Source organism: Triplophysa rosa, unplaced genomic scaffold (assembly GCF_024868665.1).
Source record: "Triplophysa rosa unplaced genomic scaffold, Trosa_1v2 scaffold235_ERROPOS495182+, whole genome shotgun sequence".
Classification (NCBI taxonomy): Eukaryota; Metazoa; Chordata; class Actinopteri; order Cypriniformes; family Nemacheilidae; genus Triplophysa; species Triplophysa rosa.
In genome coordinates, this window is record NW_026634253.1 from 26,331 (window position 1) to 52,076 (window position 25,746).

The 25,746-nt window shown below is 42.7% G+C and overlaps 1 protein-coding gene across 3 annotated transcripts in view; it reads left to right on the top strand.

Moving 5' to 3' along the window:
• The first annotated feature begins 665 nt into the window (after window positions 1-665).
• The window catches only part of meis2b (Meis homeobox 2b), a 38,365-nt gene continuing 13,284 nt past the window's right edge, over window positions 666-25,746 (top strand). For 2 of the 3 annotated variants that reach the window (XM_057327492.1, XM_057327493.1), the window contains exons 1-9: window positions 666-1,141; window positions 1,299-1,531; window positions 2,128-2,269; window positions 2,455-2,505; window positions 2,875-2,925; window positions 3,044-3,190; window positions 4,978-5,092; window positions 11,197-11,336; window positions 17,054-17,130. In XM_057327492.1, coding sequence (XP_057183475.1) covers window positions 1,124-1,141; window positions 1,299-1,531; window positions 2,128-2,269; window positions 2,455-2,505; window positions 2,875-2,925; window positions 3,044-3,190; window positions 4,978-5,092; window positions 11,197-11,336; window positions 17,054-17,130 — 974 coding nt within the window. In that variant the 5' untranslated portion in view covers window positions 666-1,123. Of the gene's footprint in view, window positions 1,142-1,298; window positions 1,532-2,127; window positions 2,270-2,454; window positions 2,506-2,874; window positions 2,926-3,043; window positions 3,191-4,977; window positions 5,093-11,196; window positions 11,337-17,053; window positions 17,131-17,773; window positions 17,830-25,746 lie in introns of all 3 variants that reach the window. The other variant, XM_057327494.1, reaches the window with a different exon arrangement.

The following is a 25,746-nucleotide window of genomic DNA, read 5'->3' on the forward strand; positions in this document are numbered from 1 at the left end:
AAACAGAGTTAGGATAAGGCGGAGATTATTTAGTCTCAATAGTAATAGTAAAACTACGACTAATATATGTAATAATAATAAGTTATACTTATTATAATTATATTTGTCACTTTTTTGCTCTTGACCGACAATAACTGTTTTTAATATTCCAAAAATACAATTGGTTGTATTTCATACATTTATACACATACATATAAAGCTAATTGCATGAAAATATTAATAAAGGATTAATGTAGACAAATACAGATATGTATGTGTTTGCTATTATTTAAAACGATACTGCTGGATTTATTTGTGTCGACTGTAGGTTTGTAAGGGAAAACAATAAGATTGAAAAACTATTATATATGACACTCAGGGGGTTATACAGTTAAATAAAAATGTAATATAAACGAAGTTTTTAAGGTCTATCTTATTAGGTTCGAATGTTGTATTGCTTAGAAATGTGTTTAAAAAGTCCACTTAGTGCACTGATCTGATTATAGCACTTTCAAAAATAAAGAGACTCCACCCATACTAACAAAACTGGGAAAGAATGTTACAGTGCGTCATGCAGCACGTATCCAATGTGAACCCTCGCTGGCTGCTCGTAGTCAATGCGCTCTTCTTTCTCTTGCTTTATGTAGAGGTGTCGGGTTGGTAACACCCACCACGTTTCCCAGTCATCATCAGGGGATCAGTTGCTTTAAGTGGAACCTGCTCCGACCATCAACTTAACTCCAGCGTGGGTCACAAATGAACATGAGATCCGGATAGTTTTTCTTTCTACCGACACCAAGCTCTGATGCCAAGCTAAATGCGAACATCTCAGAATATAAACATTTCTTTCTGATTTAAAGGTATTTGCGAATGATAGACTGCATTAGACAACCAGACCACAATTTTAGATATTTGTATATAAGGAAATTGGGGTGTCCTTTATTTATATACCTCAAAGCGTAGCTGGCAATACGGTTTAAAAGCAGTAAGCAAACCAGAAACTCTTAACAGGACATGGTCTGTCACTTCAACGGATTACCCACAGCTCGTTGCTCTTAAACTGGATGCACAAAAGGAATTAAAACACTCGATTGCTTCATTGCGGGATAATCACATATTCGATTTACATCAACAACATCTCCATATGCTGATGGCTCAGCGGGTACGTTCACTTACAAATACTTTGTCGAACTCTACACTTGATCTAACTATATTATACTGTACATTTGCCTTAATTTTTAAATATTTGCATGTATATGTCTAAGCAATATAACCGTTTAAGTTACCTAACAGTACAATCATGTCTCTGCTTGATGCAGTACGAAGACCTTGCTCACTACGGTGGAGGAATGGAAGGAGTCGGGGTTCCGACATCGATATACGGTGATCCACACGCGCCGCGGCCACTGCCGCAAATACACCACTTGAACCACGGGCCACCACCACATGCCAACCAGCACTACGGAGCCCATGCACCACACAGTATCATGCCCAGCAGCATGGGCTCAGCTGTCAACGATGCACTTAAACGAGACAAGGACCAAATTTATGGGTAGGCTACTTGCAATACTGTACATATGATGTACACATTAAAATGGAAACGTAAATTTAAATTTAATTAAATCTCTAAAAAGTATGCCCTATTATTAAACCTTGTTTAAATCTGAACTACAAAGGCCAGGTTAAGAGGTCTATTACACAAGGGTGGAGAATCTACCAATATTGTTTGATAATGTGCTGCATTATTATTTTATTATTATAATAAATACCTACATTCTATAAATTACTGTTTATTTTTAACCCAATTGTTGGGTTGTCTTTACCCAACAATGAGTGAAAACAACCCAACAGTTGGGTTGAAATGACCCAGCATTGAGTAATTTTAACCCAGCGGTGTTCTGTCCAATATTTACCCAGCATGGGTCAAAAACAACTCAGCACTTATTACAGTGTAATAGCTTTCACTCAACCCCACCTGCACAGTGTAACATCAGAGTGGATATGAGGGCTTTGAAAGTAATAACTTTATCAAATATAGTGCTGTCATCAACATTATTATGCAGTCTGTCGAATAATGTTTTTATTTGATTTTTTTTGTTCGTTTGTATCATGTGCTCATTTACCAAAAACAATAGCCATTTCTTTAAGGCACCCGTTATTTCCCCTCTTGGCACTGGTTTTTGAGAAGTGTGAGCTTGCCACATGCACACCAAGAGAACCCGGTGTCGCTGGTGGAGATGTGTGCTCATCTGACTCTTTTAACGAAGACATCGCTGTGTTTGCCAAACAGGTAATAGACCAACAAACTATGCGAAATACCACATGAGTTTTACCGATATGGTTTTACTGGACAACACTGATTAATTTCAGGTGAAATTAGCTTTCAAAATTATGTAAATGCGTCACTGGCTATGATATATTTGCTGAAGCTGTGATTTTTTAAAATATACTTTTGTGATTAAATATTTCTCTTAGATACGCGCAGAGAAGCCGTTATTTTCCTCTAACCCAGAGTTGGACAATTTGGTGAGTGTAAATTGTTGTTAGGTAAATGTGTATGTTTGCTTCAAAGCTTTGTTGGCGGATTCTTTGTGGAAAATAAAGGAAGCTTCGTGATTTATGAGGCCGCGTGTTATCAGGGGGCGTGGGGGTCTTTGCCTAGGGCACCCTCAAAGCATCGACTCTAGAGAAACCTATTTAGGACTTCTGTTATTGTAATAACATGACATTAAAAAAAGCATAACCTTTTATTTGAACGCGATAGCTCGTAATTCCAATAGTATATTACCAATTAAAACAACAGCAACAACACTAATAATAATATATTTTGCCGGTTATTATAGTTGTTGTTGTTTTAGTTGTTTAATTGTTTCATGTGTCAATTTATTTTTCTAGATGATACAATCAATACAAGTATTACGATTTCATCTCTTGGAACTCGAAAAGGTAGGCTACGTGTTTATACGTTTTGTACAAGTTAAGTCCTCAAAGTCAACTGTAGGCCTATGATTTTATGCTTTCTATTGTATTATTTGTTAACTAGTTTTAATTTATTTCGTATCAGGTGCACGAGCTTTGCGACAACTTTTGTCATCGGTATATAAGCTGCTTAAAGGGGAAAATGCCCATAGACCTGGTAATTGATGAACGTGATGGATGCAAGTCAGACTTCGATGACCTTTCAGGATCCTCGACAAATATTGCAGATCGCGTGAGTTTTAATTGCATGCCTGTGACATCATAGCATTATTCCAAGCTACACTGACACTTAAGCGAAGATGTTTATGCAGCGCTGCGGATGTCAATGTCCAAAGCCCATATTTTTCCTCCAAAATTGAGTCCACGTTTTATCATTTAGGTTAAGATTCAAGTTTGCTTCGAATAATAACTGTATCAGGTTAAATGGCTGTATGTCACATAATCTTTTTTATGATGTTTCACTGATTCAAACAATTAGATAAAATAGCATTTATATTTGTGTTTTGTAAATTACGAACAAACCTTCCAAATTTTTGTTTTCTGGGTGTTTTTCACAATATTTGTATTATCCCAGTTGTGCATTTTCCATGTCTGTTTTATTGGCTCTCTGGTTATTAATCTCCACAATTATTTTAGTCATATACACAAAGAGTGAAAATGTTTAATTACTTAGTTACAAATGCAAATTTTTTAACAATATTATCTAAATCCATTTTTCTTTGCTCTCATAATAATCATTAAGGCATAGCCCTTGGACATATTTTATTTTAGAAGTAGGCTATTATGATGGCAATGATCATGCACATCATGTTGGGTGCAGGTGTTGCGAAGGGTCAAAGTTTACCCCCTAACTGTTCACCCCTCTGTTAGCTCTAATGATCAGCGTTACATTTGCACGTGAATGCACCATTGTCTTTGAACTGATTAGATTGTTATTGTCAAGCAGAAGAGGAGTCTTCTCTTACTCAGAGACCAACGGTGTGTGCTTTACAGATGTGCTTCCCATTATCAACACACCACCCCTTCACAGAAACAAAACAGAGATTTATGTGGAAAATAACTTTACATTCTGCTAGTTCTGTTACAAGTCAAATGATTTTAAGGGAAGGATTAAGAAAAGAGTGAATTTTTCTTTTTAATATTCTGTGGCACTAAAAACTGAGTTTTTTGACATCATAAACAGTTCTGCCATTTACTACAGTTCTTTGTGTATAATCATGTATAACAGATGATAACTTGCCCCATGCACACATTTCCGCAAAGATCAGAGGAGGCTAGATGGTGAGCTCTAACCATTCTATCTTCACTTGCTCTGACATTTTTTTGATGAGCTTGTGCCTTTGTACACTTGACAATAACTGTAATCTTTTATTGATGTTTCTGTAATTTCTTATTGATTTACAAATGTGTCGTGTGACCCAAAACACTTTGAATTGGGTGATGTGAAAAGACAGTAGCCTTCAGAAACATTAACAGCACAGAGACTGCTTTTGTGTGTCCTAATGAGAAAACAGTGAAGCGGCTTATTTACACAACTTTATTGTTGTAGATGCTTATTCTGATTCTCTTCAGTTGATCACCATCAGGCAAACAGCTGACGTTAAGGGTCAGAAGAGGAGTGTCTGCTGTTTGCCCTTCATGTTGAGCATGTTTACGTGCTTTACATCCAGTTCTGGTTAATAGGGGGTTTCGGTTGTAATTGTGGACATTTACTATCAGACATTGGAAGAAGCAGTTACATTGGCCGTGACTCCATATTGTACTTGTGAAGGCTTGCATTTTGAATCATATTCCTGGGTTGTCTTGATATTAAGGAAAGCTAATTATTTCGTTTTTTTCTAATTTGGCAAAGGACTTTCTTGGGACAGACAGAATGGTATAAGGTGTTTAAACAAACTTGCTGTGCTTTGTTCTATTATCATTACTAATTTTGCCTGTATCTTTTTGGATCTATTGTTTTCTGTACATTTTCTTGATGTGTGATGGGGACTCATAATTTGGCATTTACCTGAACCTCAGAATCCAACATCCTGGAGAGACATGGACGACACTCACTCCACTCCTTCAGTTGGCACCCCGGGACCTTCAAGCGGGGGACATGCTTCTCAGAGTGGAGATAACAGCAGTGAACTTGGTAGGAAGATTTTACTCAATTTACTATTATACTATGCCTGGTAGAAAAGGCATCAGTTAAGGCAATAATCCTTCATTTTAATTAATTGATCATTTTAAATTTGAGAACTTTGAGTTATTAAAAATATTCAGGAGAATGTATATTTATAAAATGTACATGGTTTAAAGGGTGTGAGTGTAAACCGTATTTACTACTCAGCTACATCTTACTGCTTATGTTATCATACACTCAGTGTGAAGTAGTATGAAGTCCCATCACAAAGTGTCTTTTAAACACCCACAATAAATGTTTGGCATAACAGCAAATAATGTTTAATTAAATGCTAGTAATGTTTATGTATTGCTACTCTATCTGAATTGAAGAAAAGCATCAGGGTGGTTTTTTCAGGCTTTTTTTAAGAGTGGGGGGACAGTCAAAGACCACAACCTTTTGATCCCAAAGAGCTTGCATTGAGAAAGAGGAAGAGGAATGACCCCTGCCAGCATGAAGGACAGAACACTTTAAATACTAGTCATAATGGAGAGGTGATATCTGGGGTGATAAGAGGCAGAATTTGGTTTTGGGTACGTACGACTCCTCCATAGTGGTGTGCAGTGACTTCTCTTCCAGGGAGGCAGGAATGCAAAATATGTGTTCGGCGTTTCATGTGTGTGGCTCGTAATATCAAAATGTGTTTGGTGCGTCATGTGAACCTTTGTACATCACGCATCATGTCAAAATAAATGCCTGCTGCAGACGCGTTGAAAGTGTTTATGATAAAAGAGATGCTCATGTTCACAAAATACTTGCTTAATACGTCTGCAGCAGGCACGTATTTTGACATGATGCGGAATTGGCACATAGGTTCACATGACACACCGAACACATATTTTTACATCACGAGCCACACACATGATGGGATAAGTACATGTTTTTATGGGCTTCGCATTCGTGCTTCACCGGAAGAGAAGTCACCGCATGCCACTGCACCCCTAAAAGGAGTGACTTTGGTTTGCTGTCCCTGCATTTATCATTCAAGAGATGGGTTAAGCAAACACAATTTTCAATGACAAGTTAATGGGGGATCTTAAATTAGTCACCTAGCTCGAGTTCAGAAATTACTGGACGTCTTCAAAGCACCTGTCTCTTGAAGAGGGATCCCCTTGTTGTTGGTACATGTCAGGTATTACTGTATGTCAGGTTAGGTTACTGGGAAGCGAAGAAAGAGAGTGAGGCCCTCAAGGACCTAGGTTTGTTGGTGTGCCTCTTTTTTCTTGGGGGGGGGGGGGGGGTTACATAGCTATCCTAAACGTGTATGTTGGTGGGAATGCAGAGCCTAGGAATGACCATCACAAAGGCCAAAAAGGGAACAAAGGGAAGCTGCAGGACATTCCAACCCAATGTTCACCTCTATGGGAACTGAAAGACACAGGCTGAGACATGATGTTTACATCTATATTTGAACCCTCAGTGAAGGTTAAATCCCAGCATGGTGTTTGCATGAGCATGGTGGTGCAACAAGTGGCAAGAGCTAATGCCTCTGTGTAACACAACATAACCAATACCATGCATTGCTGCAGTGTTTTACTGTCAACCGTGTTAACCGTGTGTACCAATTCCATGGTCTATCAGATCATACCATGGCCACGGGGGACAAGAGGCATCTAATCAATATGCTTAAGGCAAAGTGATTAGCGAGGAAAAAAATCATCTGTATTTGTCAAGTACATTTTGTAATTATCCAGTCTGCTGCATCCAGTAGTCTGAATTATGGCCCCCATTGGAGAAGTTAGTGATGGATTGAGGTCACAGTGAGCTTATTAAGCAAGCAAACAAGATTTATTCTGATGCATGTGGGGTGGCAGTCATCAGAGCAAGTTCATTTGCACTGGACCTCTTTGTTTCCATGACATTCATCTATATCAAATTCAACTAATTATCAGCATCAGGATAACAATTACCATTTGAGTTTTGGACCTTGTTGTTTCCGTGAGTCTGAAGATACTATTTTGACGTGGAGTTGGACTGCAGGATTATGAAAAATTGGTGAGAAATGGAAGCTATAAGTCTCTTCTCAATGTCTTAGGGCAGTGGTCGCCAACCCGTCGATCGCGATCGACTGGTCGATCTTTGAGACGTTACTTGTCGATCCCCGAAAGTAGGCTAATACGAAAATGGAGAGACAAATATATTGTGCCTGATCAATGTCCAGTTTTGCAAGCGCATCTCTCTTTCTCTTCATTCAGTGGTTGTATGTTTTTAAGTTCTGCATTAATCTTTTCATGGCTGTTTAAATAATGATTCCCTGGCCTGCGTGAGTTTTTAATGCGACCGTTATCATTAATCACATTTCATTGTGATGCGCGACTGCGCGTGATCGCTCTTCAGTGTTTCTAATGTCGGTGGTCAGTGATCAAACGCAAAATGAGACTCGCGCATGCACTGGCGTAACTGTCATTTGGAGGTCACTATACTGTTGCGGTGCATTACGCTTAAAAACAGTTTATTCATATGACATAAAAATGTCACTTGTTCGTTGGCGTTTTTGTGCTTTTACACTGGATGCGCAAGCAAGCGCCGCGGTTTCATACTGTCCGCGTATCTGGAATCGCGGCTCTCTGTCTTCAGCGAAGGTAACTTACGAGTGTGAGCAACGGGATATGGTGAGAAAGCGTCGCATTTTAATGTTGAGTTTGTCTGAAAGACAACATCGGTCTATTCACAAAGTTGTAATAGTGAATAATCCGCGGGTCTGTCAGTGATGGTAAACTGCACCAGTACTATCTCATGCGGGAGATGACATCTGCTGATATCCTATTTATGTTTTCAATTAGCCTAATATGATAGCCCATTCCATACTACTACCTTTAGCTATTTTACGAAACAGATTCGTAAGACTTATTACCAAGACATTATTAGACGGGTAAAAGTAAATAGATAAATGATTTAAAATATATAATTAACGTTGTTGTTATTATTAGGGCCTATTTATAACATGTCCATCTATATGATGTATTTACTTAATAGAAGTAAACTAAATAAATGCATCATAAAGAACAAATCTTTATACAGTAAATACCTAAATAATTAGGGTCTTGTTAAACTTATTCTAAACCTCGTTTTAATGTCAAGCTGTCATGTATGAATTAAAGTCCTTGAACTGGTGTTTAAATTGGTGTTTTTCACCTCATTATGGCACACTGAAAGTGGCAACTCTACATGTTACAGAGTTTGCTTAGTTGCATCTGAAAAGTGGAACAAAGAATTTCAGGTAATTCAAATAGACCCACAATTATAGACTAAATAAAAGGCCTCAAGCAGGAGGTTCAATCTGGGCTGTTTTTATTTTCAACTTTTTGAATGGTAGATCTTGCCTTTCAACAATTCTGACGTCGGCGATCTTAGGCTCAAAAAGGTTGGTGACCACTGTCTTAGGGTAATGTTTTTTTCCTAAACAGCCTTAGGGCCTAGAGCCTTCCTCTAGGCTGCAGTGGCTCCCCTCTGTGCTGCGCGTGCAAGCTCCCAGGCCGGGGAGTGACGTACGGCTCTGGGAACAGAGAACAGCAGTCCTTAAAGAGAGTGCAGTTGCTCAGGCATGGGCCGAGTTGCCAGGGAACAGTCAGAAACAATTAGCGTTGAGTTGGATCAGCCCTGCGGCCTTCGTTTTCTGGAACAGGAGGAGAAAAAGGCATGGGGTAGGAGTGGGCTGTTTGAGCCCTTCCTTAGATATGATGATCCTGGCTTTATTTATCTCTTTATATATCATTTTTATCTACTTTTCTTTTCTTTTACTTTCATTTGAATTATTGTTTTTTTCTCTGTGTCATTCTTTATTTCTTCTTCCTTCTTTAACAAAAATAAAAACGTTTTCATAACTTCCAGAAATTACCTTTACAACTTGTAGGTTTTTAGAACCACATCATAAATCCTTCTCCTCTCTTTGCTTTTTTAGACTTTCGGTCAACACGCAAACTCCAAAACATGTGAAGAAAAATAATTGTCTTTAATTATTGACTTTAACAATTGACAAAAACTATGAAAGTAGTGCCCTGCTCTTGACTTTTCTTGGCATTTTGCAGCCACAGCATCAGTCTGCCTAAAGTCCACCTACCACCACCCCTCCCTTATATTTAAATTTCATTATTCATGAACTTAAATATTAATGCGTGAATATGGTGCATACAGTCGCCTTTGATTGATGTATTCCCCAAAACAAAGAGACAAAGCAGGGCCAATCTCAAGAAAAGTAGGGTTTCCTGTTCCGCCTCCGGGGAGGAGTTCCTCAGATACATTATTCACACACCCTCTGGGCAGGCTTTCAAGGCATCTTCACCCTCAGGGCAAGAAAAATAAGCATGATGCTTAAAAGTAAATCATCTTGCCTTATGCACAGTTAATGGAAAAGTGAAAGAGAGATAGGAGGAAAGGAAGAAAAATGTGTAGGGAGGGAGGACAAGACGGAAACCTTAGTTTAAAAGCAGTCTCCTGCCCTAGTCCATGCATGTTCTTACTGTGATCTTAAGGTAGACTGAATGCACACAAACTTAATCTTATCAAAGAGCTGACAGTTCAAAAGGGAATGGAGATTAAGAATTCATAAAGCAATTCATAATATAGCAATATACTGTACACAATTCTAACTGGCCACAAATGCACTGCAAAGTTTGAGTGAGAAACGCATGTTAATCAAGTGTGTACAGGAATCATTCCTGAAATTGTGATGGCTGCTGTAATGATAACTGTCACGAATCGGCGTGGCAGAAGAACCCAAATGCAGGCAGGCAGTGAAGGGGTTAACAAACAAGACTTTATTAAAGACAAAACGCAAAACAAACACCCTCAATGGGGGGGAAACGAAACTAAGAGATATCTTTATAAAACAAAAGACTTCCCACGTGGGGGCAAAATGAAAACAAGAACAGCAAAACTAAACTAAAGGACACGACCAAACGTCTTACACCACAACACTCACAGAACACGGGCAAGGCTGGGAACAGGAACACTGGCCGAGGTACAAAGCACATACACAGTACAATCCACGAGCACAAGACAAAGAAACATGAGGGCATTTATAGGCAAGACAAACGAGGGATAATTACACAGGGCAGGTGAGGAACATTAGACACCAGAGGGAAGCAATACATGAAACGAGAGGGGCGGGGCCAATGACGAGACACGAGAAAACACATGAGATGTAAAACATACACAACTCATGGCTTTCTCACATAAAACCTAAGGGCTCTGTCCCGATCCTGCCACATGACTAGAAATTCATAAACAAGAAGGTAGGACCGTGACAGATAACCACAGTGTTGGATTAGATTCCTGATGCTGTTGAAAAAATATACTACTTTAGCTATTTTAACAACTAGTTGTTCAGTTTGTCAATACCTGTAAGTTATTAAGTTTAGCTAAATTTATTTAACCAATGAAAAATGACTCTGAAGTGAGTGTGTGGTCACGTTCCCTTGTTATATATTTTCTTTTGCACCTCGAACAATTCGCGTTTGCTCAGTTGTTTTATTAAGCCAGTGACTATTTAACACAGTCACACCTTGCAATGATGCACAGTGGGATTTGTATGTAGACAGCAAATAAGGCTAGCAACATATGTACAATCCATGAATTTACCTAGGGTATTGCAATGGGTTTGCTTTGTGCTTTATGTATTTTCTATTGCATTAATGCAGATAAGATATTCTCTTTACAGTGCAAGTCTCCACTCCCCATTCAGGCATGGAGCCTGGACATTCATTAACCCATGTCAAAGACAGAACTTACATTGAATTAATAGCACCGCAGTTGGTGCACAGCTTTCCTCAAGATCTCTTACGCTGATACAGAGCGAGAGAGAGGCATAGTTGGCCCTTCATCTCACTCTGTTTATTACTGTTCCCTCTCACTGCATGGATACTCTTGCTTGCTGTGGTGATTGTGTTACTGTTACTAATCAAATCAAAACCCCTGCATTGCTGTTTCACATTGGGTTAGTAAGTGGCACTAGTGATAGGTTTGAATAAACATCTGTACTATGCTGAAGCTGATGTTTTTTCTCATTATAAACGTTATACATATCTTCTCCTCTTCTTGCTTTCTCGCCCCATTTTCATGCTGTTGTTTATCAGGGGATGGCTTGGATAACAGTTTGGCATCTCCAGGCACAGGGGATGAAGATGACCAGGACAAGAAGCGGCAGAAAAAAAGAGGAATCTTCCCAAAAGTGGCAACCAACATCATGCGGGCATGGCTTTTCCAACATCTCACGGTAAGACATGCTCAACTCTCCTTATCCCGGTAATATCAGGTAAAAGAAAATGTAAAAAAGGGTCAATATATCTTAGCTTGGCCAGAGAATCCAAGTGTGGCTTGGACCAAGTGTTGACCTGTGTTGGATGTGCCTCTTTGAGAATTAGAATTCCAATGTGCTCAGCGGCCTGAATCCAAATTGCATTAAAACTGGCAGGGTGTGTTTTTATCTGTTTCTTGGTCTGACCAACCATCTCACTTGTTAAAACTGGTTGTAGTTTGTTGGCTGTAGTCACCCTACTGCACTGTACACTTTTAGGCATGGATGTTACATAACAATTTTCAAGATGTCAATGTTTGTGGCATTTCTAACTGTCTTAAATATCTGCACATTGTGAAAATTTCATAATTTCCACCATTCGTTTACCTCTTATTGTTGTTTTCGATTCTCTTTCTGAATTCCTGCACCTTCTAAGGGCTACACAGGTCTTGTACACATATAAATCCTTTCCCTTTTACCCACCTTTAGACTTTAGAGAAGAGGAGGGCCTAATTGAATTATCCTCCACTGTTCCCAGATCCTATTCATACTGATTTGTGAAGCAAAAGTTTTTCCCATTGCAGAATGTGTCCTCTGACAAAAACAGTGCTAAAGGGGACTTTGGCCTTTGAATGGCCCCATTGCAACACCCAGGCGATCATGCATTCATCTGGGGTTGGGGCTGAATAAAAGCTGCTGGATTACATTTTGTCGGTTTCTACTTTGAGGCAGTCTATTTTGAGACACATTTTCGATCGGGGGGAGGTTGGTGTTGGGGCTTTTACATATGGTCTAAGCCTCCATCTTTTGTGACCTCTTCAGAAATCTGTGATAAAGACCCCCTGTGGTGCCAGTCATGAAGAAAGGTGGGACATTAAAATTCAGTATAAAATTACAGTTATATTTTTAATATTGGCTGGAACAAGATAGAGAGATCTCCATTGGCATGCTAATTTGGACAGGGAGGGAGCTTCTTAATAGACATAATTGTAATTAACGCAAATATGACTGAATCTTAGATAACAAGGCACTTAGAGATTTAAAGACTTTTCATTGTCACATTTTGGAAAAGTGGATGAGCCCATGAGATTCTCAATACAAATCTCAAAACATTATCTAAATGTCCTTAACAGCAAACAGTCAACATACTGTAATCCTAGGTCCTGGTAAAACGGTTCTGAAAAGGGTTTAAAGATGGATCCCAGAGCACAGCTCATATTTGACTGTCATTGGGGTATTGATGCAGAAAGAGGGTGGGGCTTACAGTAATTTATAAAATGAATGACAGCTACCAATCCAGAAGGTGAGCAGGGAAAATGTCTGGAGCACCATCATGTGTTTGTTAAACAGAGAAAGAAAGAGGTAGAATACATGTAACAGGACTCTTTCTTCACCATTGACCACAGGAGGTGGGGCCACGCCAGTGCCAAAATCGGTGCACATCCACGATCTTGTGCTGTCTATACATTCACCCCTGCCTGCCATCTGCTGCCCTCCCTCTGCACTCACAGTGAGAGCAAGAGGATCAGGGGCCACCATGGGGCCACTGAGGGCCAAGCCCTATTCAACCCTAAACAAAACTCCCAATTGTCTCTCTTTCACACCCACTCGATCATTTGTCAGATAATGTCAAATGATGTCAGACGAAACCGCAATCTCTCTGCCAACAACACAGGAACTATAGGATAAATATTCTCAAACTAAGGATTGCATATGGGAAGTTTATCATAGATTGTGTATTTCCTGACAGCCATGTGGATTGCACAATTCTGACTTTAATCCCACATGATACAAATTGGTGTTATGGGATTAGCCATTTAAACATATTACTTCTGTAAAAATAAGGTTGTTTTCCTTCACTTGGTAAATGGAAACTGCAAAGACATTACAGTACATGACTCCTTAAAATTAAGATTCGAGCCGACAGATGGGGTTCGTCCTTGAGAACCAATCGCTTCTGACTTCTTAGAAAAGGCCAATGAAAATTGGCGAATGAAATTTGCATGCCGGACTCCGCCCCCGGATATCCGGGAAAAAAAGGGAGACGGCGTGCCTCATTCATTCACCTTTTGTTCTACGGAGCCTTCGCTCATGATCAACAGACTTCGCTACAAGTAGCAACTACAAGACTGCCGGCTCTACGACGTGGTGCAGCGGACTGTCCCTTCCTGCGGCGACTTCCCCTGGGCGTATCGGCGGTTCCAGAAGTGTTCGAGTTTTTTCTCTAAAAGAGCAAATTTCTTCAGCGTGGCATGTCCCACTGTTCTTGTGGGTGCAACACACTCATCGAGGAGGGGGACGGACACGATGTCTGCTTCCAGTACGCTGGGGCAGATGTTGTGGATACATCATGCCCGCACTGTGGGCGGTTGACGATTCAGACGTTGCGTCACGGGTGGCTGTGTTCCCACAGGACTCAGCCACCACCTTGTATGCTTCCCGTTCCGTGACAGCAGGACTACTGCCCTGCCGCCCGCTACGGCGAGCAGCGAGGGTGATATGAGGATTACTGTGAGCGCTAATCCGTCAGCCACTGGCTCACGGACATTCGCACCTCGTCTTGCTCGTCTGACCGTTTCCCATGAGACGGTCCCACCGTCTTGTTCCTCAATCACGTATCGGACATGGGTGATGAGATGTTTGTTGCAGCATCGGAGGGTGACTTACTGGCATCAGACTCCAACAATTCCTTGAAGCTCCCTCCCTCGGGGGGGGGGGGGGACTGGCTCGAGCTCAGGAAGAAGCGGACGTCGAAATGTCAGCCATGCTTTCCCGGGCCGCCGGCATTGGGTTGCGGTGCACCGCACTGCCTCTCCCAACGCTCGCGGCTGGATAAACGGTACATCGGGCTTGAGAGCGGCTCCAAGCCGCACTCGCTCCCAGTGCCGTGTTCCCCCAGAAGTGCATGAGGAACCTAGTATGACCTGGAACGCTCCCTTCGACGCGTACACATCAACTAGTTCCATCACCCTTTCTTCCCTCGATGGTGGGGCAGCTAGAGGATACATCGATGTCCCCCAGGGGCTCGATCTAGACTCCCGTCTAAAGCACGTAGGCTTTTTGGCATCTGAGGTGTCGAGAGCTTACTCTGCTGCGGGCCAAGCTGTCCCCTCTCTCCATGCTATGGCCATCCTGCAGGTCCATCAGGCCAATGCGCGGAGAGAGCTCCACGAGGGTAAGACCGACCCAGCGCTTATGCAGGAACTCCACGTCGTCACCGACCTCGCTCTACAGGCGACCAAGGTGATCGCGCGAGCCCTGGGTAGGGCGATGTCCACACTTCTGGTCCAGGAGAGACACCTCTGGCTGAACCTTGCACAGATGAGTAACGCCGAGAAAGTCCGCTTTCTCGATGCACCCATCTCGCAAGGGGGACTGTTTGGTGATACTGTCGAGCTGCAGTTCTCGACAGTAAAGGAGCAGACAGAGGATATCAAGTATATCCTCCCCAGCCTCGACTCGACCGCCCTCTGGCCGCCGAGATCCCGTTCACCGTCTGCTTCCCAGCAGCCCTGGTCCTCTTCGAGACATCGATGAGGAAACCACCACCCCGTCAGCAGCCGCGGCGGAAGCCAAAGCGGCCCTCATGGAAAGACCCCAGGGAGATTGAGAATACCTTCAGGCCCGACCCCAGCCATTCCATTGCTGGTGGTCGATACGGGACGGTTCCTGCCCCATCCCAACAGCCCACTTCTAAGAGTTTTCTCTCTCTCTGGGCATTTATAACAGCCACTCTCACCCTCTACACGACGGTGTTCGGCAACTCGATGTTGCGTCACGGAGAGACCCAATGTCGAGGATAATCAGCAGCCTAAGCACTCTCAATCGACGGTGCGTTGTGCCACATAATCGTCTGGGTATTATCACAGCCGCTCTCACCCTCTACACGACGGTGGTCAGCAACTCAACGTTGCGGCAAGACCCAATGTCGAGGATAATCATCAGCCTAAGCACTCTCATTCGATGGTGCGTTGTGCTATATCATCGCCAGGCAGGTAAAATTGCAGAGCCGATCTCCTCTCTGGGGGCCCCCCCACGGCGAGGGATCCACAATGCCAGCCATCAAACCACCCCCTGGAGGTCGATGAAGCAGAACGTACCCCTAGTCTCCCTGTCTCGGTCCCTGGGAGCCTGACAAGAGCTTCCAAAACCGTCACGGTGACTACGGGATACGGTCCGTCTCGGCTACGCAATCCAACTCCCCAGATGCCCGCCCAAGCTTCAGGGCATCCTCTCAACCTCAGCAGAGGCAAGGATGCTCCCATGCTTCGGGCCGAGGTCGCCACCCCTCTGGTGAGGAAGCGATCGTGCTCGTCTCTCTAGCCGAGATATTCAACGGGTTTTACAGCCCGTACTTCATCGTCCCCAAAAAAGCGGGGATCGCTAGATCTGCGTACCCTGAACAGGCACCTACTCAAGCTGCCGTTCAGGATGCTCACGCAGAAGCGCATCCTGGCATCTATCAGATGTCAAGATGGATTCATGGCAATCGACCTGAAGGACGCTTACTCTCATGTCTCAATTCTCCCTCGTCATCGCCCGTTCCTACGGTTCGCTTTTGAGGGTCAGGCATATTAGTACAGAGTCCTCCCTTTCGGTCTGTCCCTGTCCCCAAGAGTCTTCACGAAGATCGTGGAAGCCGCCCTCACTCCCCTCAGGGAGAGAGGTGTGCGGGTACTAAACTATCTCGACGAGTGGCTCATTTGACACACTCATGAGATCTGTTATGTACACACAGGGACCTAGTGCTTCGGCACCTAGATCGATTGGGACCACAGGACAACCGAAAAAGAGCAAGCTCTCCTCTGTGCAGAGCATCCTCTTTTTTGGTATGGAACTCAACTCTGTCTCCATTACAGCGCGACTGACTCAGAAAGCGCTCAGTCAGTGTTGAACTGCCTGGAATATTCAAGCAGCCAGCGGTCCCCCTGAAATTCAGAGGCTGCTGGGCACATGGCATCCTCGGCGGTGGTGATACCCCTCGGGTTGATGCACATGAGACCGCTCCAACACTGGCTACAGAGTCGAGTTCCCTGGAGAGCGTGGCACACGGGCAGCAGGCGGATGGTGATTACGCCTCTCTGCCAACGCACCCTAACCCCTGGTCTTCAATGACCTTTCTACGGATGGGGGTCCCTCTCGGGCAGGTCATGAGGCGCGTCGTGGTGACGAAAGACGCCTCCCTGCAGGGTTAGGGTGCCGTGTGCAACGGGAACGCAGTGTCGGGGCTCGACACAACGTCGAGAGACCGACAGAAAGGGAACGTCTTGGTTACAGATGTAACCTCAGTTCCCTGATGGAGGGAACGAGACGTTGTGTCCTTCTTGCTACAACACGTGCTGCCCACTGCAGCAGTCGTGAGAAGTCTCAGGCTCCTCAGAACTAAGGTGAATGAATGAGCCACGCCGTCTCCCTTTTATACCCGGATATCCGGGGGCGGAGTCCGCATGCAAATTTCATTCGCCAATTTTCATTGGCCTTTTCTAAAAAGTCAGAAGCGATTGGTTCTCAGGGACGAACCCCATCTGTCGGCTCGACACAACGTCTCGTTCCCTCCATCAGGGAACTGAGGTACATCCGTAACCAAGACGTTTTTATATTTGCTTCCTTGTTAAATACTCACAGTAACCTCACTTCTTCTTTTATCTGTTTCTCCGTTTCCTAACTCTTTCTCTATCCCCCTTTTTTATTTGAAGCACCCTTATCCATCTGAAGAGCAGAAGAAGCAACTAGCACAGGACACAGGACTTACCATTTTACAAGTAAATAACTGGTGAGTGACCTTTGACTTCCTAGTAATTTGCCGACCACTCATCATTCAGAAAGGTTCTCTGTAACATTTCCATTTTAAATCCAGTAGTTTGGGTTTAAAGCCCCAATGAGTAAAACAGAACAAATTAAAAAAGAAAAGCAACAATGATCCGGCTGCAAAATGTTATGTTGTGATTGATCATATTTTTTTCTAGATTACATTTAATTTGATATGAGTCATCCAAAAATGTTTGGACAGCATAATTTAACACCCCTACAATCGGCAACACTACTTTTAGAAGAACAACTCTTATATGCATTTACATGCAGTTACATTATATCATAAAGTATATCTGAGGTCTGAATCTACTAATGCTTTTTTAAACTGTTGGAATTTACATTTTTATATTGACTGTGGACTATTCTGTGCAGCTTGTCATAAATTCATAGATTGTTTATCTCCTTTCATAACATTTACATTTACATGTGTACTATGTAGACTGCCTAGCATCTATTTAACTTACTGTAATAGACTGTATGCACACTGGGTGATGATGTACTTCCACTAAAATCTTAGCTGGCTAAACCACTTCCACTCTCATAGCACTGAGGTAATTTGCCCCCAAGCGATAACGACATGTTTACTAAAAATGCTCAAATTTCAGCAAACCGACAGCTCTACAGCTGAGCATTGTTGAGTGCCTCTGTGGTCAAGCCTCGAGTAAGTGCAAAAGTTTGCTTTTCATATTTGTGACCCTGGACCACAAAACCAGTCTTAACTAGCACAGGAATCTTTGTGGCAATAGCCAACAAAACATTGTATGGGTCAAAATTATCATTTTTTCTTTAATGCCAAAATCATTAGGATATTAAAGGGATATTTCACCCCAAATTTTTATTGTTGTCATCATTTACTCACCGATAGGTTGTTCCAACCTTGTATACATTTATTTGTTCCGTTAAAGACTAAGGAAGATATCTGGAAGAATGTCAGAAAGCAAACAGATCTCATCCCCCATTGACTCCAATAATTTATTTATTTTCCCTAGTATGGCAGTAAATGGGGGAAGAGATCTGTTTGGGTACCAACATTCTTCCAAATATGTTCCTTTGTGTTCAGCAACATCGCTAACAATAATGGCCAGAAACACGCCAACAAACTTCACTCGCTGCTGCCCGCTATTTGGGAATTATCTACTCAAGTTTGGTATCTATGTAATGCTTAGAATTTCTGCTTTCGGGTTCATCTACTACAGCTCCTCTGATTATCAATTTAAAAGTCATTTTTTTCAGTTCATAATTTTTTGCACCATCAGATTCCAGGGTTTTAAATAGGCTAGTTGTATTTCGGCCAAATATGGTCTTATCCTAATGAACCATACACCAATGGAAAGCTTATTTATTCAGCTTTCCGATGACGTATAAATCTCAATTTTGAAAAATTGATTCATAAGACTGCTTTTTTGGCCAGGGTCAAATTTGTGGATGTAGCTTGAAACATATTGCTTGAAGCCTTTCCCCTTTTGAGTTGTAGATGTATGATGTATAGTGTTCGAATAACATGACTCACGTCGTTGACCGTAATCTGAGGTGCACCTTGAGTGAAAACGTGACGTCATCGTTTACTATGGACGCTATGTGAGCTGGATGTAACTGAGTGGGCTGAAACAAAACGTGGAAGCGATCTTGCACGGAGTCTATTTATTAGATATATTGTCAAATTAATTTAGTTGTCTATCGCTGAATTAAACAAGAGCTGACTATACTATTTTTTAAATGATTAGAAAAGCTTGACTTATTAAATGTTCATCAGTTCATTTTATTTTACAAATATAATTATATATGTGATTATAAAGTATTATATTTATAATTAGTAGTTATTATTATATTTTCATTTTAATTAGTTCATTATTTAATTAATAATTACCTGCTAGCCCTGCAGCAAAGTTCTGCAGACATCCATTGTCTATGCATAATATATTCACTCCATTCATGCCAGCAGCAATTCCTATCTCTCTGTTAAAGCATATTAGTCAGAAAAATAGTTAAGATAATAATACCCTAAGGCTAATGGCCCAATGCCAATTGAATATATTTTGAGCAATGACCCCTGTATTTCGATGTTATATTGCACCAAGAGCCACATCTTTTGCTTTGAAGCAATTTCCATATGCATATTTGCCATTCACATGACGGTATGAGACGTGCAACCCAACTAACACAGTTACGTTGTGACGACGTACCTGGACCGGACGCTGCGTTTCCCGATAACGTTGTCACTTAGCGCGCTACAGAGCTAGGACGTTTTCAGATTGGGCTGGTTTGCTCGGGTCCGAACTTGAGTGCGATTGTTCCCGGCGCCCACCGCAGTGTTGGTTTGGTTTCACACTCAACTTTATTCTGTCGAACCCTGGTGCGTTCGTCTTACGTCATCAAAAATGTACACGGTGCATGGCAGAAAACAGAACACGGATAAATGTATTGTGTTTTTATTAATTTTGTGCTATTATGCTCAGGAGAGTAAATGACATTTGGGTTTTGTAAGCTGCTATTTGCAAACAGACTATTTTGAGGAAACAGTGGATTACCATTGACCTGCCGCTCTGATTCCACTCGCAAATACGATGCAGGTTCACTCTTGCTCGAATCCAAGGTAAATCATCAACACTATCATCTCATACATGTGTTTTATTGAAGGAAATACATTGTAATCGGCTTAAACGCATGCGCAGGTCACTTTACTTCCTCATCAAGTGCGCAACTGGGTCCGTGTTGCTCAGGGGCATAGCCAGAACTTTTTTTTAGAGGTGGCCAGGTAAGACCCAGTGATTTTATTAGGGTGACCAAAAAATCCTTACAGACAGAAATTCTTTAACTTCTACCTTAATTTACACCAATTCTTCATTACACATAGTTTGCTGGTCCAAACATACACAAAGAACGTAAAGTAAACTATTTATTTGCAATGCTTTCATGTGCTAACATTATTTTAAAATAATTTGCTAGCTATCATTTGCAGTAAGTTAGCATTTTTTATAGAAAATAAACATTACAGTACCCCAACTTAAACTTTCGTGAAAATGTAATTAATGAATGAAATCCAGTTAAACAAGACTGATTTTACTGACCTGGGGCCGGTTGCATCAGCTGTGCGTAAGTTACAACTTAGCCTAGTTTTGACTTAAAATGGCACTAAGTTACAACTTATGCACTACTAAATATTTTTGAGTTTCACCATTCAACTTAGTTGAAGCGTAATGTTATGTATAAACTAAATATTTACGGTTCCCTATCAAAAGCTACACTCAATGCTGCGTTTCAAATGCTATGGGAGAACATTCTTTGTTCGACCGGTTGTGAAGCACGTGTGTCAAACACACCAAGAATTGGCTTTAAATAACCTCAGCAGGTGACGTGGCTAATTACCCCTGCACCTGCAGGTTATAAATACCAGCGAAGCAGACGCATCTTCAGGTTCTTTTGTCTTCAAGGACCGCTTTGTGTACTTGTGTGTTGTGGGGTAGAAGTCTTCCTCTTTTCTTGTTTTTCAATATAACTAGAGAGATAGATATATTTATATATATTTACTAAGCATCTAAGCACTTCTTTTAGTTTTAGTTTCGACTTACGTAAATATATCATAGCCATGTCTGAGTTGGATCGGAGATGTGTTCCTCCCTGTGAGAGGCTCCTCTCCGATCTTGATCGACATTACTTCTGCTTTGAGTGCCTGGGGGCTCACCATGCTGCCCTGGGGCTCGAGGGAGGGTGTGATTTCTGTAATGCCCTAGGCGTCAAGGTTCTCCGAGCTCGGCTAGCCTTTTTTAAGAAAGGCCACCCACTCTGGACAAGTTCCTCAGTCCCGACCAGGCACACAGTCTCGGGTGGGTCCGGTCTACCTGAGGCCATCAGGGAGAGTGTGGCGAGTCGCGCCCCCCCCTCGCAGAGGCAAGGGAGTGGCCCACCGCACCCCTCAGGCCGCCTCGGGAGGGCCGAACCTGAGGCACTTCATCTCTGCCAAAAAGAGATCCTGAGACATGTGTGCCCGGGACTGTGGGGGTGTGCCCCCCCCGGGGAGGGGTGCATAAAATTCCAAGAGAAATTAGAGGCTCCCCTTCGGCACCCTCACAAGGCCTCTTTGCAATCTTCGCCGCCACCAGCGTTTCGGGGATTAGCGGTTTAAAAAAGAATGCTAAATGTTCAGTCGTCTCCTGCCACACCTCAGGACGCTAACGACAGACGCTTCCCTCATGGGCTGCGGCGCGGCCTTAGATGGCCGTCTAGCCCAGGGGGTCTGGAGAGGTCAACTTCTCGATGGGCACATCAATTGCCTCGAGATGATGGCTGTATTTTGGGCCCTGAAATACTTCCACCGGGAGTTACGAACCTACCATGTCCTAGTGCACTTCACTACACTAGACTTCAGTAGTCTCGTACATAAATCACCAGGGCAGTCTGCGGTCACGCCACCTGAACAAACTGGCCCAGCAGATCCTGCCTTGGGCAGAGGGCAAATTCCTGTCCCTCAGAGCGATTCACATCCCGGGGCACATGAATGTGGGAGCAGACTTGCTGTCCAGACAAGCTGTGATGAACGGGGAATGGAAACTTTACCCCGAGATAGTCAAACAAATCTGGGAAAGATTTTACAAAGCAGAGGTGGACTTCTTTGCTACGCAGGAGACAGCACAATGTCCCCTCTACTTCTCTCTGACTCATCCAGCTCCCCTGGGTCTGGACGCGATGGCCCATACATGGCCCAGACTGCGTCTTTACGCATATCCTCTGATAGCTCTGCTCCCGGGAGTCCTGGCCAAGGTCCGTCAACAGGGCTCTCGTCTCTTATTGATAGCTCCCTGTTGGCCAACCAGAATCTGGTTCTCGGACATAGTATCCCTCCTCGACGACTCGTCATGGGCGATCCCAGTCAGGAGGGATCTCTTGTCTCAAGCGCACGGGACAATATTTCATCCCCGTCCCGAGCTTTGGCAGCTTCATGTTTGGCCCCTGAAGGGAACCAGTTGAGAGTTGCTGGGCTTCCGGTGTAGTAGAGACTATTCTGAGTGCTAGGGCTCCCTCCACTAGAAGGAGCTATGCCCTTAGATGGCGTGTTTTTGAAAGATGGAGCATGTCACACCATGCAGACCCATTTCACTGCCAGATTGTTTCAGTGTTGGAGTTTCTGCAAGAGAAACTGACTAGGTTTCTGTGGGGAAACTCCCTTTAGTCACCCGCTTTATACGTGGAGTGAGGCGGCTGCGGCCTCCTTCTAGACTAACAGTCCCTTCATGGGACTTAGCTATAGTGCTCGAGGGTCTGGTTGGCACCCCTTTCGAACCTGTGGAGTCAGCACCTGATTAACTTCTGACCCTTAAGATGGTTTTTCTAATGGCAATCACTTCTCTTAAGAGAATTGGAGATGTGCAGGTGCTCTCAACCTCTCCATCCTGCTTAATTTTTGCCCCTGGGATGGTCAAAGCTATTCTGCATCCACACCCGAGTTATGTGCCCAAAGTTCCGTTCTCCACCGTGCATCCGGTTGTTCTTGAGGCCTTCTGCCCTCCGCCGTTCACGACGTCGGAGCAGGAACAATTACACTTACTGTGTCCAGTACGTGCTCTTCGAAATTATGTCTACCGTACCAGCGAATGGCATATATCAGAGCAGCTTTTCATATGCTATGGGGGCCGCAACCGGGGGCGGCTGCCACCAAGCAGACTATATCACATTGGGTGAGGGATGCTATCGCCCTGGCCTACGAGGCGCGTGGTCAAGCTTCACCTCTAGGAGTCAGGGCTCATTCAACAAGGGGGGTTTCATCTTCTACGGCATTAGCAAGAGGTGTCCCCTTGCAGCAAGTGTGTGATGCGGCGGGTTGGTCCTCTCCGCACACATTTGTCAGATTTTATAGTCTGGATGTCCATGCTACTCCAGGCGCACGCATCCTGGAGTCAACACCCCAAAGTCACGTCTGAGACCTCCTCTCAGCTTGTCCACACACAGCACACAACCTTGGGGGGCCCAGACACTTCCAGTGCGGGGCATTGGTATTCTCGTTCCCATAGCGTTTGAATCGCAGCATCAAGTGTAGCTTTTGATAGGGAACGTCTCGGGTTACTTGGCTGTAACCCTGTTCCCTGAAAAAGCGGGAACGAGATGCTGCGATCAGTGCATGCGGCTCAATGCCGCACTGTAGGCGTGCTCGGACATCCTTTCAGACAAAGTTGGAACCTGAAGACGCGTCCGCTTCGCGTGTATTTATAACCTGCAGGTATGGGGGTAATTAGCCACATCACCTGCCGAGGTTATTTAAGGCCAATTCTTGGCGTGTTTGACACATGTGCTTCACAACCGGTCGAACAAAGAATGTTCTCCCATAGCGTTTGAAACGCAGCATCTCGTTCCCACTTTTTCAGGGAACAGGGTTACAGCCAAGTAACCTGAGACGAAGCCTCCTATCAGGAGTAACTGTAGGAATAAAATAGCAGACTCACTAAACTAACGGAATAAGCTCTTGTTTCACTCGACATTCGTAAATGATTTACACACGATAATGCTGACATTTACAGTAACTCACCTTTTAAAATAGAGAACATTATGTGATGATATTTAATTTTTGACGGCTCTAACAAGATTTGTCCTAGCGCGCCTCCATGTGTGTACTGTATATCTGCCTGTGTTGTGCAAGTCAAAATGAAATAATATTCTTTTTATTTAATTGGCAGTTGGCAGTAAAATAAAATCACCCATATTGCATCTAATTTATTATTGCATTAAGTAGGCTGTATTGTTTTAAACAGCATTTGTTTATTAATCTACTTTTAAATATGTTATTCATGAAAGGTAGTATTCTATATAATACAATATATTTTTTCCATCGACTATGCATTCCATTATTCGATGGAACTGCTGTGTTTCATGAGGCTTCGAGGAAATATAAAGTTGAGTATCATCAGCATAACAGTGAAAGCTAACTCCGTGTCGCTTTATTATATCTCCTAGAGGTAGCATGTATAATGCGAAGAGCAGAGGCCCTAAGACTGAGCCCTGTGGTACACCGTACTGGACTTGCGATTTGCGTGACACCTCATTGTTTATTGCTACAAATTGAAAACGGTCGGATAAATAAGATTTAAACCATTTCAAAGCTATTCCCTTAATGCCGACATAATTTTCGAGTCTATGTAGGAGTGTGCTGTGGTCAATGGTATCGAATGCAGCACTAAGGTCTAGCAGCACCAATAACGAGATACAACCTCGGTCAGACGCCAATAGCAGATCATTTGTAACTCTGATCAAAGCAGTCTCTGTACTGTGACATGCTCTAAATCCAGACTGGAATTCTTCATTGATGTCATTCCTTTGGAGGAAGGAGCATAATTGAGTTGAAACTACTTTTTCCAGAACTTTAGATATGAAAGGTAGATTCGATATAGGCCTGTAGTTCCTTAGTTCTCTAGGGTCGAGTTGGGGTTTTTTGACAAGGGGCCTTATAACAGCCACCTTATATGCTTTAGGCACATGTCCTAATGTCAGAGATGAGTTAATAATACCAAGAAGAGGATCTATAATTTCTGGGAGCATCTCTTTCAGTAGATTTGTAGGTATAGGGTCTAGTATGCATGTTGTTGATTTAGATGATCTAATAATTTTAGACAGCTCATCTTGATCTACGGTATAAAATAATTGCATTTTCTCCTTAAGGGCGCTGTAGTTAGTTTGTTCAGCGGGTTTCACTTCTGATTGCATTGTTATAATTTTTTCTCTAATATCTTGGATTTTATATGTGAAGTAGTTCATAAATTCATCACTGCTATGCTGATATACAGGATCAGAAGTCACTGACGATTTATTTTTTGTTAATTTAGCCACCGTGTTAAATAAAAACCTAGGATTGTGCTGGTTTTCTTCTATTAGTGATGAAAAGTAGGCGGATCTAGAAGTTATTAGGGCTTTCCTGTATTTTCGAATACTATCCTTCCATGCTGTACGAAATACCTCTAATTTAGTTTTCTTAAAGTTGCGCTCCATTTTTCGGGCCGCTTTCTTTAGAGCCTGAGTGTGTTCATTATACCACGGTGTGGGGCTGCCATTTTTAATCTTCTTTAAACGTAGTGGAGCAACTTTGTCTAGCGTTACCGAGAAGGTGGAATTAAAATTTTCAGTGGTAATGTCAAGATCTTCAACGTTATTTCTCATGATTTGAGACAATTCGGGCAGATTATCGAGAAACGCATCTTTGGTAGTTGAAGTTATTGTTCTACCATATTTGTAACAATGAGTTTTATTTGCAGCCGTAGGCCAGTGAAGCAAACATAATACCAGATAATGATCCGAAATGTCTTCACTCTGCTGAAGGATTTTAACGTCGTCCACATTTATACCGTAAGACAGTATTAAATCTAAAGTATGATTACGAAGGTGAGTGGGTCCTGACACATGTTGACTAATGCCCATGGAGTTAAGAGTGTCTTTGAAAGCCATTCCTAAGGCATCTGTAACGTTATCTACGTGGATGTTAAAGTCACCAACGACAAGGAGTCTATCTGCGGCCAGTACTAGTTCTGATAAGAACCCACCAAATTCTTTAATAAAATCTGTGTGGTGCCCTGGAGGCCTATATACAATAGCTAGAATC